The following is a 20,268-nucleotide window of genomic DNA, read 5'->3' on the forward strand; positions in this document are numbered from 1 at the left end:
GGGGAAAACTTATTCATTGACTATTCGACAGCCAAATCATCCAGGTCACAATCTTCAGTCACGAGGTGATGACGAAGTGCAAGAAGAAGTAATATTCTATTTACGTACCTATATAATTTTTATTTTTCCGTTTCCCTTTTGTGCGCCTGCCTACATATATTGAAATAATGAAATGAAATAATATATTCACTTTCAACTTTTTCTTCGTGCCAAGCTTATGAGATGCCATTTTCAACCGCTCTTCGGCTCATGCACTACACGAATATAATATTTATATATAAACAGTGATGTGTTATGTGTATTGTTTGTGTAAATATTATATTATGTATGTATATATGTACGTTTCCATATATATTATACAGTGGCGAAGAGTGGAGGTAGGCTGTTAATATCAGCCATAAATAGTGCACACTAAACTTTGTCAGTCAAACGTATTTGTTTTTATTGAAATAAACCACAATTTACAAATGGTGTTGGTTATTTTTTTAAATTTAATTAAACCCTGCGAAATCAAGCCATAATAAATAACAGTCAAAAAATACTCGTCTACCTATAAAATATCTAAATTTATGCAATTCAATCATACATAATTTTTGTTATTTTATGGTTAGAATAATATTTTTAATCTATTATAGTTAGATTTAGGCAGGACTTAATGAATTTAAAAAAATAACCAACAATATTTCTAATAGGTATTTTCAATCCAACGAAAACAAAAATGTATGAATAAAAAAATGTGCAGAATTTTGTCGTATCGTCCAAAATATACCAAAACTATTATGAGTTGATTTAGGCAGTATTTAATTGGTTTTTAAAAACTAACCAACAACATCTGTAAATTGTAGTCTTAGTTCAATAAAAACGAATACATAATATGACTAACAAAGTTTAATGTGCACTATGTATGTACATTATGTTACACCCCACGTTGACCGCGCGGCTTGTTCGAATCCTGGGTCTGGCAAGTACACATATATTGTTTTTCAATCTGTGTGTGAGTCAGGGCATGGACCAGGTTGAGCAAGTGACTGACATTCATTTCTCGTAAAAAACAAATTCTGTTAATACAAACCTCTTCTCTATGGAGGCCCATATGATCCTATTAGGATCGGACATGGTCAAAAAAAATGTATTGCGCATCTTAACAGCCTACCTCCACTCTTCGCTATTTGTTTTATATAATATGTTCGTTAATAATGATTGTAAACATTTGCTGGTAAAACTGTATCAGTAATGCAATTCCTAATGCGTAGGTTATATAGTATATACCAACATTCGAGTTTTCATTATTGAATAATTTTCAAAACAAATAGAGTGAAGTCGGAAAATGTTTTGTGTAATCATAGTTAATTTTAGAATACCCTCCTGTGTATACTATTTTATGAAAAATGTTGTCGTTTAACCATTGCCGGCGGTGGTTTGAAGTCACGAGGGGGAAGGCGGCATAATTCGCCCCCCCTTCTTAAGTTATTTTTGGGCGCGAATATTTCCCCGCCCCCCCCTTATCGCCCGCCATCAAAAGTCGCACAAAACGTTGAGCTTTCCCAGAATGGTTTTATTTTTAAATGTTGCGGCATTTAGGTTTATTGCTAACTGCACGCTTTACTGCCGTGGCCCTGTTGCAGTCATGCCCTACCAGCGGCACAGGGGACCAATATAATTATAGCCAGGTACAATAACGGGAGAAAATCACGTTGCGAAAACACGGTTGTTGCATTAATTTAACCTCGATCTGACGATTTTTAAGTTTAATTGCGCGCAGACATGACCGCTAATTAGCACAACTAACAATAGCACACACACTTCATTTATCATATTGTTAGTATGCGATGTCCGCATACACTTTATAATTTTCATTGACTGGATGCAATTCGCTACAAAAGAAGTCCATAGTAATCTGTTGCGACAGAGCTCGCATATTACCTTAGCACACCTCGTCGCTTCCAACCCGGTATCAACGAGTACCTACCGATACCTTAAACTTTTATAATAGGTACCTACTATACGCACTATCAATGCTGTATAGTGGGTTAAGTAGATTTTAAAATGAATAGTTTGGAATTCCTATAAATAGTTTAAAATATTAATCCTAATTTTTCCCCACTTCTCACGATTTTTCCAATAAAAATCACAGCTCCTTTCTCAAAAATCACTAATTTTGTCGTTTTTTTTATTAACTATCCCTTTCACATATTATTTATCTCATTTTGTACACCACCACTTTCACAGTAATAAACTCAAATGTAAATTTCTGTACATTTCAGCGCAACACTTTGTCCTTAAACAACTTATATATGTGGTGAATTCCAAATGATAGATGCATTTAAATCTTTTACTAAACGTTGATTCGTGAAAGTTTTATCGTAGAAGACTTTGAAATTAATCAACACGTAGAGCCTTCAGTGCCGAAGACTCCATACTAGGGATATTCAAATAACCAACGTTTGTTTTCGAAAACACCAACAGAGCCATCAGTATCGTATTGAATTTAGGATTCACATATACATAAATATACTGTATCTAACAATTTCGAATCTTCTACTAGTTCAATATCAAAACAGAGACTTTAGCATAATCGAAAGTTTTTTGTATGTAGTTTAATTCCTATTTGTCCTTGAAATCTCAACACTGTCTGTTTATTTTTATTTTGTAATCAATACATTATGTACGGTGATCTCAGTTCAGGTAGCCTACTGGATAAGAGAGACAACCAATAAAACTGTAGAATCTTTTAACGCAGGTTCGATTGCCAGTTGGGCATCACTTTATTCGACAATTATCTATTTTAGTGCACGTTGTCTTTTTTTAATGAAATAGCTATGTTCAGTAAATTATTGTATCGGTAAAAAACTAAATATTCAATAAACTTCAAATTCAAGTCCCGTAAAAATGGCCATTGTAGGACCAGGATAGCTACCTATCACAGCGTACCTTCCTTCAATTTAAATTTTTCTTTTTTAGCATATTATGGACAATACAAATTATAAGTTTAAGACGTTCACAATATAACATGACACATTATTATAAAGAAGGGAAAAAAATAAAAGTAATAAAAGGGATAAAAATGAAAATATAAAAAGAGAACATAATATATACATACAAAAGCAGTGAAAATACAATTATATATATATAAGTTCAAAGAAATACATCGAGTTTGCTAAGGAGACCCTTTTTAAGAATTTATAAAATAGCGTCCACCTAAACTCACCTCACGCAAGTGGAATGTATCAACATCCGAAGCAATTTGGTTGGACATAGTTATCGCCCTCTCAATTGGCATGGCAACACCCACGGTAGCCGCGCGGCTTAAGCGTTGGACTATCACGCCGTGGGTCTCAGGTTCGAATCCTGGGTCTGGCAAGTACACATATTATTTTTCAATTTGTGTGTGAGTCAGGGTATGGACCTAATAGGTTGAGCAAGTGGCTGACATCCATTTCTCGTAAAAAAACAAAATTTGTTAATACAAACCTCTACTCTGTGGAAACCCATATGATCCTATTAGGATCGGACATGGTCGAAAAAAAAATGGCATTACCAGTGGCAGGTTGGCTCTGCACCTTGGGAGAATAAACAACTGATGCTTCCTATTTCTAAGATAATTATCAGAGACACACAGGTCAACACTGCCCAGAATGGCAGAGTTCTCATATTTTATACCGTCGTGTATAAAGTCGAAAAAAATACGTAGCTAAATAAAGATCTTTTTTAAATTGCAGACTGCAGTATGTAAGCATATCTAAGCATAACAGACATCCTTCATCACTGAGGACCTTCGCGTATTTTAAACCGCAACTGCTTGCCTATTATTTTACATTGAAGGTTTTCAGATCATTATTCCGCTGGTAATATTCTGCGCGTTCGCCTTGCAACTTGTTGGCAATTGTATTTTAATAACGGACTTCTCAAAGTTGGTATATATATAGTAATAATGTATTGAATCGATCCTTTGAGAGATGATAGCAGTTGCCAGTAGCTGCTACTAATAACTGCTCTGGTATTTAATAAGCGTCCCGATATTGTGTACATTAAAGTTAATATTCAGTGACCTTTTTGATATGGCACAGCACAACTTCATCAGAAGTGAATTTCGTTATTGCTTCGATGAAACTAATTATCTTCATTTTGCCCCTTCATCTCAGCTGCTCGAATCATTCTAATTAATACTAGCTGCCCATCACTACTCTATATGGGAGCAAATGTGATGTAGTGTAGGAATTAATATTTGGTATTAAAAAATATGCTATAGTGGAAGAATGCAAAATATTCAGCTTTTTTGCATGTGTCAGTAACTATCTTTCTATAATTTACTTTGATATATCTGTTATCGGACATATGCCATATTTTTTCTACCTATCGCTACTTTAAATATGAATAATACAGTGCGGAGCTCAAACCTGTATGTGAGATTCGTGAGGCATTGAAGTTAATGGCCCCACCAAACCACACACGCCCCGCACCACACCCATTCCTAATCGAGCGTATGATGTGGGAATGTCTCAGGAGCAGTTACCCAAGACTAAGGTTGCCATGGACTCAAATTTGCTTTGACTGAATTTACATGACTTTATGTTGAGGTACCCATGGGAGAGATGAGCACGTAGAGGCAATATTAAAAATTGTAAGTAAGTAACAAATTAAAGTTAATACAAAACTGCCGAACATTTTAAGTGAAGAGATCTTCACGTTGGCAGTGTGACGCCGCAAATTTTCTAAATACAATAAAATTGGCCTTTGAGGCGATTTGGTCGGACGGTCCGATGGGCCCAATAGCTGGTTGAACCGACTTGAGCAGCTTTTCCCTTTCCGTATACATTTTAGGACATTCACAGAAGATGTGGTTTGCATCCTGTATTTCTCCGCCAGATGGACGTGTTTAACGGGTAACAAGACCAAGCTCAAAGAGCCTGCCACCGAAGCCACCATGTCCAGTCAAGTAGTGACTGGTGTAATGATCTGGAGTCAAAGCGGTTATCTCCATTCTCCATTTGGTATTTGGAAAATACATATATGTGTGCCTGCCGTTAGTGAAGGCATACCATTTTTTTCATTCTTGAGACAAGACGTTATTCTTCTGCCAGGGTCTTGCTTGCAAGAAATTCTCCCTTGAATGTCGCATGAAGAAATCTCATCCTCATTTGGGCAATATTTCGTTAGCTTTTTTCATTGGGGTGATGCAATATTTTTGAAACTTCTAGTTTTCTGAGCGTTGTTTTGTGAGTGTCTTTGCCTGATTATTCTCATGTTTAGGTCACAGCTACAATCTAAATTGTCTTATTCTCAGTTGTGTACAAACGTGGCCTTCTAAGTGTCATATTATTTAAATGGAATAGTCCCAATTGTCATCCAGAGTGCAACCTAAATATATTTATGGGGATAAACAACTCAATCCGTGTCGGCATCTTGATCGGCGATATTAAATACATTACCGCAATTACAAATTCATTGCAATTGCCAACTCGATACAGTAACTGAATCAATTATAATAATTATGTCTTAAATATTCTTTTCAAGATATTATTTTGATTGTAAGTACGTCAATAAATATCGGATCATAATTCATTGGACATGTCATTCGAATATAAGTTCCCGGTCTGTTGTTATCTCAGTCTCTGTATCACTCCGCACAACATCTCATTCTACCGAGATTCGGACCTCGGAACAGTATCATAAGTACTGTAACATAACTACTGTCTTGTACCGACTGTTTACGCTGCAAATAAAACTCGCTCCTCCATTCATCGGAGCAACCACTAAATCTCGACTTCTTCATACAGAACATATTATTATATAATATGGAGTGTGATCTCTCGAAAGAGACTCAATTTACCCGTACGTTTTGTTAGCTATTATAGGTGGCGACTTGCTTACACATTTATACGTAGTCTTTTTACATTCATTGCTTAAAAAATGTTTTCCCGTTGAGTCAGATACAGAAATTAATTACACACACTTCGAGTGTCACGTCAGATACAGTTTTTTTTTCATTTAAATTAAAGTTTGCGTAGGTTTATATATCTGTATATATATTCGAACAAAACGATTGTAAATATTCCCCTCTGACATTGTCAAAAACGGCATGTCTGCGTATATTGCACATCTCGACCTTTTTTCCTCTGCGAGTAGCATTTTAATTCCATTTCCTCCTTCGACGTTTCCTCCTCTCCCACCTCAACGATCTGGCTCCCACGCGAACAAAAAATAACACAACATGTTTTTTTCGTTCAATCGAGATTGTTTATATTTATTTTACTTTGCAATATCGTGAGACCTCCTAAATTGGAAGGTTTATTATTGTTGTTTTATCATTATTATTCTAGATACTTTTTAACGAAGGACTTCTTATATTTCTGTAATAATAATATTTTTTTTATCACGGAAAATAATTATTCATTATTTTATTCGTGTTTTACTTGCGCGCTTTTACTTTTTAATTGGGTATGAAATGTATGACCAATACTACGTTAGCATTTTTCTTGTGTACAATCCAACCATGTTTACATGTAATTAATACTTACATATTTTTCACATTTTAAACTTTATCAATTGAACACACTACTTCAGTATTACAACGTTTATAATCTTACAGTTCTTACACCATTTAGACTGTTTTTTTTATGATTTTACCGAGGCTTTGGATCCGCCGATCAGGTCATCTCTCCAATCCTGTTAAACAACTTTACAATTTTGTCAAGTTCTTCCTTATTACCCACCGCCAGCGCACCTTTCAATTCGTCAACATTCTCAAAGATATCCACAATTCGCAGCTGTACTCTGTGTCGTTCATATTTAGGGCATTGTACTGCTATACGTAGAATGTCCTCCAAAACATCACATTCATCACATAGCTGCGAATCGCTTCTTCCCATGAGGACATCAAATCTTTTACCCATTGTGTGTCTTGTTATTAGTATTAGCTTAAGTTCATTTCTCTTCAAATGAAACTCTACAAACCAGGGCACCAAACGTGGGTATGATAGAGTGGACTTAATCCATTTCCTCTTTTCTAGAGATATCCTGTTTAGATTGTGTAATATATGAATTTATAGATGCGGAAATGACAAGTTGAATGGAAGACAAAGAGGACTGCTAAGCTCAGGAGCAAATAAGAAAGTGACGTTTGAGACCATTGCGTTATCCCGTGTGTCCGTATGGTATTTCTAGTGATTTTCGGGATGAATGTGATGGATATATTTATTCTCCAACGTACTACAGTCGACTGACTTCCCCGTTTTTATTATTCTTGAACTTTCTAATTAGCGATGTATGTTTATGGTGTATGTTTATGTTTATGGTGTATCTAAATTTAACAGTTGGCGATCCTCATTGTTCAATACGTAAGGCACCGACTTGCCACACGGGGGTTCCGGGTTGGATTCGAAGTGAGATCACAAACATATTTATTAATTATTTCTCATACTTGGGTCTTTCTGTAATCGTTTATATACGTACTGATTACTTAAAACACTTAAATAATCAATTGTATCAAATTGTATATTTCTTAAGTCTGTCACTAGGTAAGTAGCACTACATTATAATTTAAATTTGCCTTAAAAACAATTAGAGATTTTAATTCAATATATTAAATCACGTAATAAAAGTATAAACAAAATATATTTATAAATAGTAGTATTATAATCGTTATGCTATTTTTAACGGCGATCGGTTATCAGTACTTTAATTGTCTCAAATATTGAACATACATAATTCTGAAAACACTCATGAGAAAATATAGTCAATAGAAAAAATCTTTCGCGCCCTGTGCATTACCACTTTGCTACGACTGCCATACTTAATTGCGAAATTTTAACTATTGGCCTTATCAATACCTGCTCATAAGCGCTCTCTTAATTGTGTTACTGTAGGCAATCGATTTTTGTATTCTAAATTAAAGTACTTATTACTTTAATTACTAACCGACGTCACGGATCACTCCAATATTTTCTGTTGTAACTTTTTTTTAAAGATTTATAATTTATATATATTGGCTATATTTTCTCATGAGTGTTTTCAGAATTATGTATCTTCAATAATTAGAATAGTACATTCTTAAATCTTGTGAATTATTCGTTGAATAAAATAAATAGTCTCATATATTGTATTTCACCATATCGGGAAAAGCAGAAGATATACCATTAATAATTAATAATTTATTATTTATAGAATACTGAATATAGATTGAAAAATAATGGAGATAATGACATATTAGACGCTTTCAGTTTAAGATAACCTAAATCTACCCAATTAAAAATACTCGTATTATCTGTTTGTATGTGATATAAGCAAGTATCATACTATCCATTGAAACATTTCCGCATAATTATTCTTGTGAGCTTTTCCGGCTAAAGCTCATTAACCCCGATGCTTCGTAATAATAATATCCTACTGGAAACTCCTCCGCAAAAACATAATACCGAAAAAATAAGAACTTTCTTCATAAATCATGGCGTTATCTTTTTGTCGGAGATCTACTCCGGCGGGATGCAGAGTGTTGCGAAGAAAAAAAGAACGGGTCGGAGGGGGGTTTCTCTTGAATGTGGCGGATAATTCAGTTCTGCTGGAGTCCTGGGGGAGCCATTCTGGAGATTGTCTCGCGACGTTCCTATCATCCATACTCATTGCTCGTCCTCACCCCCCGGCAGCTTCCTTTTTCCGTTTCCTCGCTTTTCGCCCTACTCGTGCCACTTTTGCTTTTCATTATGTTCCAGGGTATTTCATGAGTAACGTTTCCGGGTTTTGATCAATATTGCCAAGGGCACGAACGCTACACCAACAAACTCCGAAATAAAACAAAACCCATAAGATTCTATTTCCCCATTGACTTGCAAACAGTTCTAAAAAACCAGTTACTTTCTCATAGATACAATATTGAAAAATATTGGCTCGATATAAATATACATACTTAACCAAAGTAACGTGTTAGGTATCATTAGATAATTTATTTTTATTATTTGTTGTACCTATATTAATTAAATCTTCTGGAATAACGTATACAAAAATTGTTTACTACGCCTAACTAAGTGTGTTAGGGTACCTAATAGTGTATACAGTCTGATTTTTACAAATTATCTCCATACAAGATGATTAAGGCCCGTTTCACACGGGACACCGGTGTCGCGCTCGTATATAATAAGAAGGCCTTTGTATTCGAATAAAAGGGCCTTTGTATTATGGTTATGAACGCCCCGAGCTAATGAGTCAAAGCGTGTCCGGTACACTTTTCCGTCGGCCGCTACATTCTCAAGCCGCCGATACACATGTTTTTATGACCGCAGCCAGTTTTATGTTCTAATTTATATCGCGAAATTATGCGTTGACTCATTAGCTCTGGGCGTTCATAAACATAATACAAAGGCCCCTTTATTAGAATACAAACGCCTACATATTATATATGAGCGCGACACCGGTGTCCCATTCTGAAACGGGGGTAAGAGACAAATAATTTTATAAAAAAATTACATAATATTATTCAGAAATTCTGACATGCAGATAGGTACATTAATGAAGTCATCTATATAATTTATTAATTAAAGATAATCACCATATAATTATATGATTTAATTATGCTCAGTTCCAGTTTCTTTTGCTTTTCTAAGCGTTCTGGATATTAGTAACACTTATTTATACAACAAAATAAAGCACTGTAAAAACGTGTCTAATTTTTATATTTTCTTTATAATTAATATTGTTTATAAAAGTGTGAACTGACCATTTTTAATATTTTTAAATAATTACAATCGTACCTAATTCTAAATGAATATATTATAACAATGAATGAGTAAATTGTACGTTTAGCTCCAACACGAACCACATGGATCTGTACAGCGTGAAGTTTAACTAAACACACTTTTGACTAGAAATCCTTGGGAGTCATTAGCTTAAAGTTTAAACTATTTAATCCACATTGTAGATCTAAACATAAAAAATAACATGTAAATTTCACAGAACAAGGACTCTGGCAAGGATTTTGAGGCAGGCGTTCAGTTCACTATTCCATTGTTACTACACAACAATTATATTCTTACAAGTATTTTTTAACTTGTTTAAAAGAGGTTATTCTCAATAGATTCACTTTCCCATAAGCATTTTCCATGACGTTCCTAATTTAAAAAAAATACTTTTGGTTTGTTATAACTAGGCCTAGGATTCTTAGGTATTCAATATTTTTTTTTAGAGTGGCCCCACAACAAAATATCAAAAATATCTATCTGTTTCAGACAATTTTCAAACATTTAAGCCCTATTTGTTAGCACCTATTTTTAAATATTTATGGATAATTACATATTTTAGGTTTAAGCACATATTTTCACATAAACAAAAAATTAAATAGCACAATATCACTAGTAAACACAATTGAAATGTTAGAATCATCTACACAGTCACTAGTGGAGCAAATTAATATTTTAAATAATACTGCTGCTAAAATAAGAAAATGTACCTGGACCAATTGGAATAAAAATAAGTACAACATTAAATAGTGTTTTAAATAAAAACACTGGACTTCGATCGCTGCAGGATATTAAAGCTGTTTTGGAAAATCCATCAGATGCCTCAGATGTTTCAATTTTTTCTACTTCAGAAATAATTTCATTTACATGGGTACGCAATAATAGCATCTGTAGAAGTGAAAAGAAATTTTCCATGTATAAAAATTTGCTAGGATCAAATCGTCAATGATTCACTTTCGAAAATTTGAAGCATTATTTTATAATTTATTGTAATAATGCGTTTTCTGTTTGTGAGTAAATAATAAATTAAACTGTTGAAATATATATGATTTACTGTAATAGATACTCACTAAAATTTTTAGCACATAATTATGAAATTTTAATAACATATTTTCCAATTATATCTACATATTTTAGGTACCTATCATTTATTTTTTAGCACCAAAAAATCATAAGCCTAGTTATGACATATAAGTAGGTACATATTATATTTTTTACGTCGTTAGTAGATTTAAAAGAAAATTCCATTTTATATCTACGTACTTACAAATCAACAATTTTTTTTTGAATTTTCCGGAAAAGTATTCGAATATAATATTATACAACACCTATGTAATGTGTATGTTTATTTTGACAATAATGTATCACTAAACTGTTGTCCTAACTATATACCTCCTGTGTTATTGTTTCAAAGAACTAGTATTATGTAGATTTTATCAAATCATTTGTTTGCGGGAAATAAAAATACAATTCTGTCATAAATTCTATTTTTATACATAACTTGTGTATGCCTATTAAATCCTAGTATTTACCAACGTGTATTTTTGTTTAATATGTCCTTTATTGGTACATTCAATGCCTCTATTTTGACAATCAAGCATTGTGTAATAAATAATATGCCGTTCCTTTATAACCAAATACTGTAAAATTTTCTTTTGATCATCCAGGTCCATGACCGACTTTTCTCCAGGATTCTCTATTCGATGCTTTGTCTCCGATCGGTCATATTCTCATCCCTCTTGACATTGTCCACCCATCTCCTCCAAGTGTGGGTCGGAAGTCGAATCCCTATTCTGCTTCCTTATCAACATTATATATTACAGAGAGCAATATATCCGTCGCATATAACAACGTGACTCATTGGCGAAGGGTGGAGGTTGTCTGTTAAGACCCGCCATGAATAGTGCACATTCATGTCAGTTATACGCATTAGTTTCTATTGAAATTAGACTACAATTTACAAACGGTATTGGTTAGTTTTTAAAATTCAATGAAATCCTGCGAAACCAAGCCATAATAGATAATAGTCAAAAAATACTTATAAATTCATAAAATATCTAAAATTATGCAATTCAATCATACATATCTTTGGATATTTTATGAATATAATAATATAGCTTGGCTTAGGCAAGGCTAATTGAATTTTAAAAAAAAATGAACCAACGAATACAAATAAGTATGAATGAAAAAGTGTGCAAAATTTTGTTGTATCGCCTAAAATATACCAAAACCATTATGGTTTGGTTTAGGCAGGGTTTAATTGATTTTTATAAACTAACCAATACCATCTGTAAATTGTAGTAGTAATGCAATAAAAACAAATACGTATGACTAACAAAGTTTAATGTGCACTATTTATGGCGGATCTGAAAAGCCTACCTCCACCCTTCGGTACTGAGTCGCTACTTCCTCGATTGAGTCTTCGCGGTCTAAATGTACTAAATAAGTATATTGTGCTTATATTGCCGGAAGTGGTCAGCGTTGGTACAGATATGGCCACATATTACTATGCTTTTCTTTGACCGGTTGAGTATAGAATATTCTTCAGAGATTTTCATCTTCGAATACTTGGATAGCCTTATCTTGTTTCTGGCTCAGGATCAGGCTCCAGGTTTCACACTGGTTTCAAAACCACGTTGTTATATCGTATTCATGGACAGCTGTCTGGACCTAAATATACTAATTCATAATGATTATAGTGTTAAATAAGTATTTTTTTCTGTTTATTAAATATATTTTCTTTTATTGTTTCAGGATGGAGGCAGTTAGGGCTAACTATGGTGTGCGTCGCAGCTGCAATGCTTTGCAAAGAACAGGGGATAACAGTCACCGGAGTCTGTGCAGTTTACGAACTCTTCGTTGCGCAGAAGGTATTGTATTATAATTTATTTTCAGATTCTTTACACAATGTCATATTATATATAACCATACATCGCTCCACCTCATCGACTTTCTTTGTCTGATTTCTCTGACACACTACCCAGAGCACAGTTGCCAGGAATCAGGATTTCTAAATATAATCACTTAATAATAATAATATATAATAATCTATCTATACACTCATAATATAATCTCGAGTCATGTTACCAATACAGTCTGACGTCTGTAATCCCCGATCTGTACACAAAAAAATAAATGCATACGAGGCAATATTATATGGGGCGCAACACATTCTGATCGCACAAATTCTTGTACTTGGTCAGCTCCATGTTCGGAAATTTGTACGTATGCAATTGGCCATATCACAGTTATCTATCAGCTATTGTATCTGAAATACACGTGCATAAATATTCTGATTAAATTCATATATAATGTAACATTTTAAAATATGTAATAAAAACTACCGAAATATAAGGGAAAGACAGACGAATATAGGTAGGTAGGTAAATTAGAAATACAATCATACCTATCGTATAATTATTTTTTTAAATGTCTAGTAAGTACACATAAGCATGGTCCCAACATCCTGAAGCGGGCTCTCAGGTCAGGATCTTTTGTGGCCACACTACCTATCGCTATCTAAGCTTAAGGGCAGTGTTATGCTCTACAGTAGTGTTTCCAACATTCTATACGGAAATTATCATTTAAGTACATATATCATTCGTATCACATAAAATTATTAGCAATTATTAAAGCATTAATATTAGAGTAAATTTGTGATGTATGTAAATCTCGCTTAGCTGATCGACCCGCCACGCCAGGCTCCTCTTATGCTTGGGCCCCTAGGTTAGAGGACTGTCAGCCCCCTTTGTGTGGGCCATGCTCATAAGTATCAAGTCGTACCTATCAAATATCAAATTAATGCTGTTATTGAATCTAATAAAATAAGAACATTACTGTCTGAAATGCTCCATTAACAACTATTCATTTTGTTATCTCAATGCTATACGGCTATCTCTTTCTGGTACGACAGTTGACGGTGAACTTTAATACTGCAAAATGTAATAACCGGCCTGCTTATCTCAGACGTTAGGTTTTGATAAATCTGACACGATGGCCGCGCGGCTTAAGAGTCGGCCTATAGTGTCGTGGGTCTCAGGTTCGAATCCTGGGTCTGGTAAGTACACAAATATTTTTTTCAATTTGAGTATGAGTCAGAGTATGGACCTAATAGGTTAAGCAAGTAGCTGACATCCATTTCTCGTAAAAACAAAATCTGTTAATGCAAACGTTCACACTGTGGAGGCCCATATGATCCTATTAGGATCGGACATGGTCAGAATGAATAATGACAACGTTATGCCGGGTCCACACTGGCAACATGTCGCGCGACATGTTGCCAGTTTGGACCCGGCATTAGACTCACCAAAAGATTGCATAACTCGTGATTATAGTCACGTTGTCCGTTGCGATACAAAATGTATTAGGTACATTACAAAGATTTTACTCGTAATTTCTTATGTACTCGTACAATAATTTATTCCGTTGTGTTAAAATAAATGTCACCATGTGGGTCCTTATGTCCACATTACAATGCATATCACTCAAATTATATTAATGCAGTGGCGTAGGGTGTAGGTAGGCTGTTACGATCCGACATAAATAGTGCACATTAAACTTTGTTAGTCATACGTATTTGTTTTTATTGAACTAAGACTACAATTTACAGATGGTGTAGCTTAGTTTTTAAACATCAATAATTAATCTCTGCATAAACCAAACCATTATAGTTTAGGTATATTTTGGGCGACACGAAAAAATTGTGCACACTTTTTTATTCAAAATAATTTGTTTTAGTTGAATTAGAAATACATATTACACGTCATGTTGTTGGTTTTTTTTAAATCCATTAAACCCTCCCTGCCTCAATCAAACTATAAAAAATAATTATAAAATATTATTCTACCTATAAAATATTCAAAATTTATATGATTTAATGGGATAATTTTATATATCTTATAGATCGACGAGTTTTTTTTTACTATTATCTCAAATGGTTTGGTTTCGCAGGGTTTAATTGAATTTTAAAAACTAACCAACACCATCTGTAAATTGTAGTCTTAGTTCAATGAAAATAAATACGTATGACTGACAAGGTTTAGTTTGCACTATTTATGGCGGATCTTAACAGCCTACCTCCACCACTCGCCACGGAGTCACGTTGTTATATGCGTTATATCCAATGCTCTCTATATTATAATGTTGATAAAAAAGCAGATTAGGGATTCGACTCCCCGCCCACACTTGGAGGAGATACGGAATAAATAAATGCGTATGACTAACAAAGTTTAGTGTGCACTATTTATGGCGGATCTTAACAGCCTACATCCACCCTTCGCCACTGTAATAATGTGTAGGTTGTACTGGTTGTAGATTGGTACTCGTATATACATTTCGAAGCTTTTTTATTAGTCATTCCTCTCGTGTATCAGATTATTCGGTTGTCTTAAATCTGGGCAGGTGTTTTCTTGCCTCCATATCGCGATTCAAAATTTATCTCTCTCACCTCCGCAGAGAAGTTATGTTTTTTGGTTTGAATTCAAAATGTGCAGAGTGCCGCGTCGCTCACAAATTCAGCGTGGGAACTTGTCCCACGCGACTCGTTTTGGGCGAATTTCCCCATTCGTTCTGCCGAGAGAAAAGGTAATACATGTTTGCCCTTGAAGGCCCGGAACGCGAAGGCGAAAGCGCCACTTAGGTATGCCCGCTTGTGGCTTTCACCTGATGATAATGTCTGAAATGTTTCATCTCTAAATCACGCGTTATCCTCGCGGAATATTTCATGTAATATCATATTATGTCTAGTTTAAACTGAAAGAACGGCTGCGTCGTTCAAAGAAATTTTACCATTACTGTTTTACCTCTGTGAACATATCGTGACAGTACATACTCTTATGGAATAATATTCCAAATTCTTATATTCTTAAGTTCTTATATTTCAACCATTCTATACAATTGTACTTTAAAAGTGAGAGAACTTCACATATTATCTTGAATATCAAGAGATTTTTCTTTATACTTAGCTAGAAGTTTAAACCATAAGGCAGTGGTTTCCAAACTTTATGTTACTACGCCACCCTTTAAAAAAAATCTAATATTGGCACCTCCCCCCCTTAATTTCGTAAAATATCACAGACTAAAGGTGAGTTGGAAATACTGTCACCAGTTTGTGTACTCAAGTCTCGGCATGAAACTACCCATACTTAGTACGTGTGGCCCAATAAACTTGTTCGAACGCATACGATGAGATCATCGCGACTCGCTAGTTGGTGTTGGTAGACTTTCAATACTATTGACATTAAATGCGCGCGAGCGAGATACCATAATAGACTTATGTCAAGCCGTGATACACTCAACTATCGTTGGCGTCATTGCTCTCTCTTTCTCTTCAGTTGTAAAGTTGGTATAGTGAAGGACAGAAATGGTGACAAGATCGCGTGACACCAAACGCGCTATATAATATCCCAAATACTAGTAAGTATTTTGGAACAAGTTTTGATACTAAGTATTTTTTTATACTGGCAGCTAAATACAGACACGTTTTTAAATGGTAAAAAAATATTAATCAAAAAATATTAAGAAAAAAAACGTAATTTACAGAATAATAAGAAGGGTTTACTATGTACTATATTATAATATATTGATTTTAAAAATAATTTGTTTAATGCGATAGCTGTGCTTGTTCATTAACACAAAGATTATCAAAATGTAGGTGTTATTGAGGAGAGTGCTAGCTACTAAATGTTTTGTTTCAATGAAGTATCGTATGATAATTCTAACAATTTTTCCTTTTCAGTAGTAAGTAGTCAATCCAAGTTCATCATCGTGTTCATCGACAAGTAGATACTGTAGTATGCCGTTTTATGAACTATGCACTTGCTAACTGAAAATCAGTGGTTACATTTTTCAACTTTTCGCGCCTCCCAGTTTGGAAATCGCTGCCATAAGATAATCGATTTGAAAACTATTATTTTTTCAATTGTCTCATATGGACGGTTCTTAAAATGTATCACAGAGAGTCCCATTATTACATACTTATTTTAATTTGAAATCTCATTTTTCAGTTCTTACGAACGGGGTTGTTTTATTTGTAAACCAGATCTCCAATTACAATAAAATGAAAGTTTGGAATAATGTTACAAATAGGATTTGCAATCTCGGGATCTGTTGTTCGCGAAATTTTGGGATTGAATATCCAATGATTTGGGGATTAGCTGTCACTTGATAATATAGTCAATTTTTGTCAACTGAAGAAAAAATGCTTGTTTCTGTTAAATAATAACTTTGTTTTTATTTCGCTATAGTAAAATTACATTCAATTTTTATATATATATATATATATATATATAGTCAGTGGTTATAATTTATGACGTTATTTTATTAATTTAAGACTTTGTAAATATTATCCCCTATATTTTAAAACTTGATATACGTTGGAATATTTTCTTATTGCAGAATCAAATATATATACCAGTGGCGAAGGGTGGAGGTGGGCTGTGAAGATTTGACATAAATAATGCACACCAAACATTGTCAGTCATACTTATTTGTTTTCATTGAACTAAGAATACAATTTGCAGATTGTGCTGGTCAGTTTTTAAACTTCAATTAAACCCTGCCTAAACCAAACCACAATAGTGTTGTATGCTATGGGCGGTCTGACAAAAATAGTGCACACTTTTCAGTCATACTTATGTGTTTTTAATTACATGTTACATATGGTGTTGTTTAGTTTCTAAATTCATTACAAACCTGCCTACCCAAACCATAATCGATAAATAAAATATTCTTACATCTATAAAATATCTAAAAATAAATGAAGTACGGTCCAATGGCATAATTTTGGATATTTTATAGATAAACGAATATTTGTTGACTATTATATACTATGGCTTGGATTCGGCAGGGTTTAATTGAATTTTAAAAACTAACAAACACTATCTACACATTGTTGTTTTAGTTCAATGAAAACAAATAACGTTTGACTGACAAAGTGTAGTTTGCACCGTTTTTGTCTGATTTTAACAGCCTACCTCCAACATTCGCCACTGAAATTATACTTTCATAACTAATTAACTGTTTACCAACTTAATCTTTTAATCGTCATGACATTTTCACGGCTTTTAATGACAACATCTAACTAAATGTATTTTACATTACAACGTTTTTCTTAACTCGTATTCTTATTTGTCCGGTGGTTCTTTGTCCGGTACAAATCTTGCAATCGATTTTTAGCTGACTTCTCAACTAGCTAGACATTTTAAGCTTTTATAATATATCAGAACACGATGCTAATGCATTTTTTAATATTTTTAGCCATCTTTAAGTAGAATTGAATTCATTTTCAGGTAATTCTGTTTTGTATGAAAAGTTATTACGACACCATTATTGGTTGCTAAGCGGATTGTCCTAGCAACTAAATTATTAATATATACGTGCGTTACTATGGAAATCGAAATGAAATGTCAATATGACATTTCAGTATTCTATGATGGTTTAAGCTAGTCATGTCAAGTTTATATGATTCAACAGAAAAATTAAAAACGTTGTATATAAAAAGTTCTTTTTATCTTGTAATTGTTTATCTATTAGCTAACATCCTTTTTCATATTAAAAACAATGAAAAATAGGAGGAGAAAATTTCATTTATCATATTTTACCAATCCAGGGATTATTTTTATTCTCAGTCGTGAGCTCTAATGTATTACAATTTCTTGCAATATGGTTCTCTCTTAACCACACATTGGCATGGTTGGTAGAGCGTCCGTCTGTGGGCGCGGGTTCGATCCCACGTCTAGCTAAAATTACAATGTGTTTCCATTATGTTGGACAAATTAATATGGTTTAGAACCATTTCCCATTATATAAAATATTTATTAGAATTTTGTTTTGTATTTTTTTATTTAAAAAATGAAGTCTGATTGTAAAATTGATTTCGCGTTCCAGGTCCGGTTCTCGGAGATGGGTGGAGCATTGCGTGGATGGGCAGGATCTGGGGGGAAGACGAGTGCCGGTGGAAGTGGTGCCAGCGAAGCAGGAAGGCGCCTCGCCGCTCTTGGAGCTGGGACTCTTTGCCTTCTCCTGGCGAGGCTTCACATCATGGGGGCGCAGCTCCCTGTCTTCACCAGGTACGTATTGTTGTACATTTTTACTCCATCGTTATATGATACGTCATATTACCGGACTATAATTAATTAATTATATTATGTAAAACATAATTCATATACGATTTGAGAATGTACTATCCGACAGCAAGATCTCGTCAATAACAGGAAGTCGCTGTATAATGCATACAGAAGACTTCTCAGTGACGTACCTACCTGTCATGGCGGCAACACGTGTTTAAATAAAGTATCGGCTTTCTTTTTAGATGAGACTCCTTTTCTTCTTCGCTATAAACCAAAAGCTTACTAATAATAATTGTAACATTACTCCTGATTGTTTTTGACATATTTTTATTATAAAAAGCATCAAATTACGTAAATTGATAGATCCGTACACCACGAAAGCGTAAAATGAAATTGTTAATTTGTGGGTGTTCCTCATTTTGTCCGTCATTTTATTTTAAGAAACTAATCTTCCATTTAGATTTAATTGTAGAATGCTGAATAGGATTTGACAAGTCTTGTCTCAAATAAATCCACGTAATGGTTTTTCCAATAATTTACCTTCGTGAAAGTATTTTTGTCAAAATCACCATGCAATGATTTTAATAATTTTGTCATCGGTCACATTGTTATATTATTAAATTGACACGTGGAGAACTAATGTTTTATTTATAAATATATACAATAATATTCAAATTTTCTCATTTCAGATTCGACAATCCAGCATCCGTAGCACCTTCCCCAACCCGGCAACTAACATACAGCTACCTGGCCTCCGTGAACCTCTGGCTGCTAGCCTTGCCGAGCGAACTCTGCTGCGACTGGACCATGGGAACAGTCCCTCTGGTGGAGAAGTGGCTGGACGTCAGGAACCTCTCCACTGTACTCGCGCATTCAGCACTTCTTGCGCTCGTCGTGACGGCGTGCCGAGCTCCTTCGCGACACCATGCCACCGTTATTTTGATGGTATGAATTCAGTCTCAGCTTTTACAAATAGTAAACATTCTGTAGATTCCGTGCAAGGAAAGGCTGTGTACAGAGTATAGTACCATCGAAGGTAGAAGGCGGTTTTCTTAGATACTTACGTAACTTGAGACATTAATTAAAAATTCTGAATGTTAGAGGGTTAATGCGAATGGTATAGAACTGCAAAACCCATTGCAATTTAGTCGCCACCAGAATGAAATTTTGTAAAATAATATAATATTAAAGATTTGTTTTTTACTAATTAAATTTGTATTGTAAATGATAATTTTATTTATATTCATGACAACAACTCTTAACTAGCCATTTAATTCAATGGTCCTCAAGGAATCTATGTATATCTCGAGCTCTCTTCCCAGTCAGTTATAACCAACCTCAGTTCAACATTAGTACTAATGTGTCATCTTTGGTTTTCTTTAAAGTAGTGTTAACTATCAATTCTTCATGGAAAGAAATTAAATATAATACAACTTGTAAGTAGTACTTATTTAACATAAATAATTAATAAT

The 20,268-nt window shown here is 34.1% G+C and overlaps 1 protein-coding gene across 1 annotated transcript in view; it reads left to right on the forward strand.

Moving 5' to 3' along the window:
- LOC147063829 (protein O-mannosyl-transferase Tmtc3-like) overlaps positions 1-20,268 on the forward strand; it is a 665,469-nt gene that overhangs the window by 639,039 nt on the left and 6,162 nt on the right. Inside the window, exons 5-7 of the mRNA XM_085958986.1 lie at positions 12,483-12,598; positions 18,615-18,796; positions 19,486-19,741. Of these exons, the coding sequence (XP_085815112.1) occupies positions 12,483-12,598; positions 18,615-18,796; positions 19,486-19,741 (554 nt within the window). The remainder of the gene's footprint in view (positions 1-12,482; positions 12,599-18,614; positions 18,797-19,485; positions 19,742-20,268) is intronic.

The sequence above is a fragment of the Rhyacophila brunnea genome, unplaced genomic scaffold (assembly GCF_057557595.1).
Source record: "Rhyacophila brunnea isolate RB1 unplaced genomic scaffold, BYU_Rbru_1.0 scaffold_8, whole genome shotgun sequence".
NCBI lineage: Eukaryota > Metazoa > Arthropoda > Insecta > Trichoptera > Rhyacophilidae > Rhyacophila > Rhyacophila brunnea.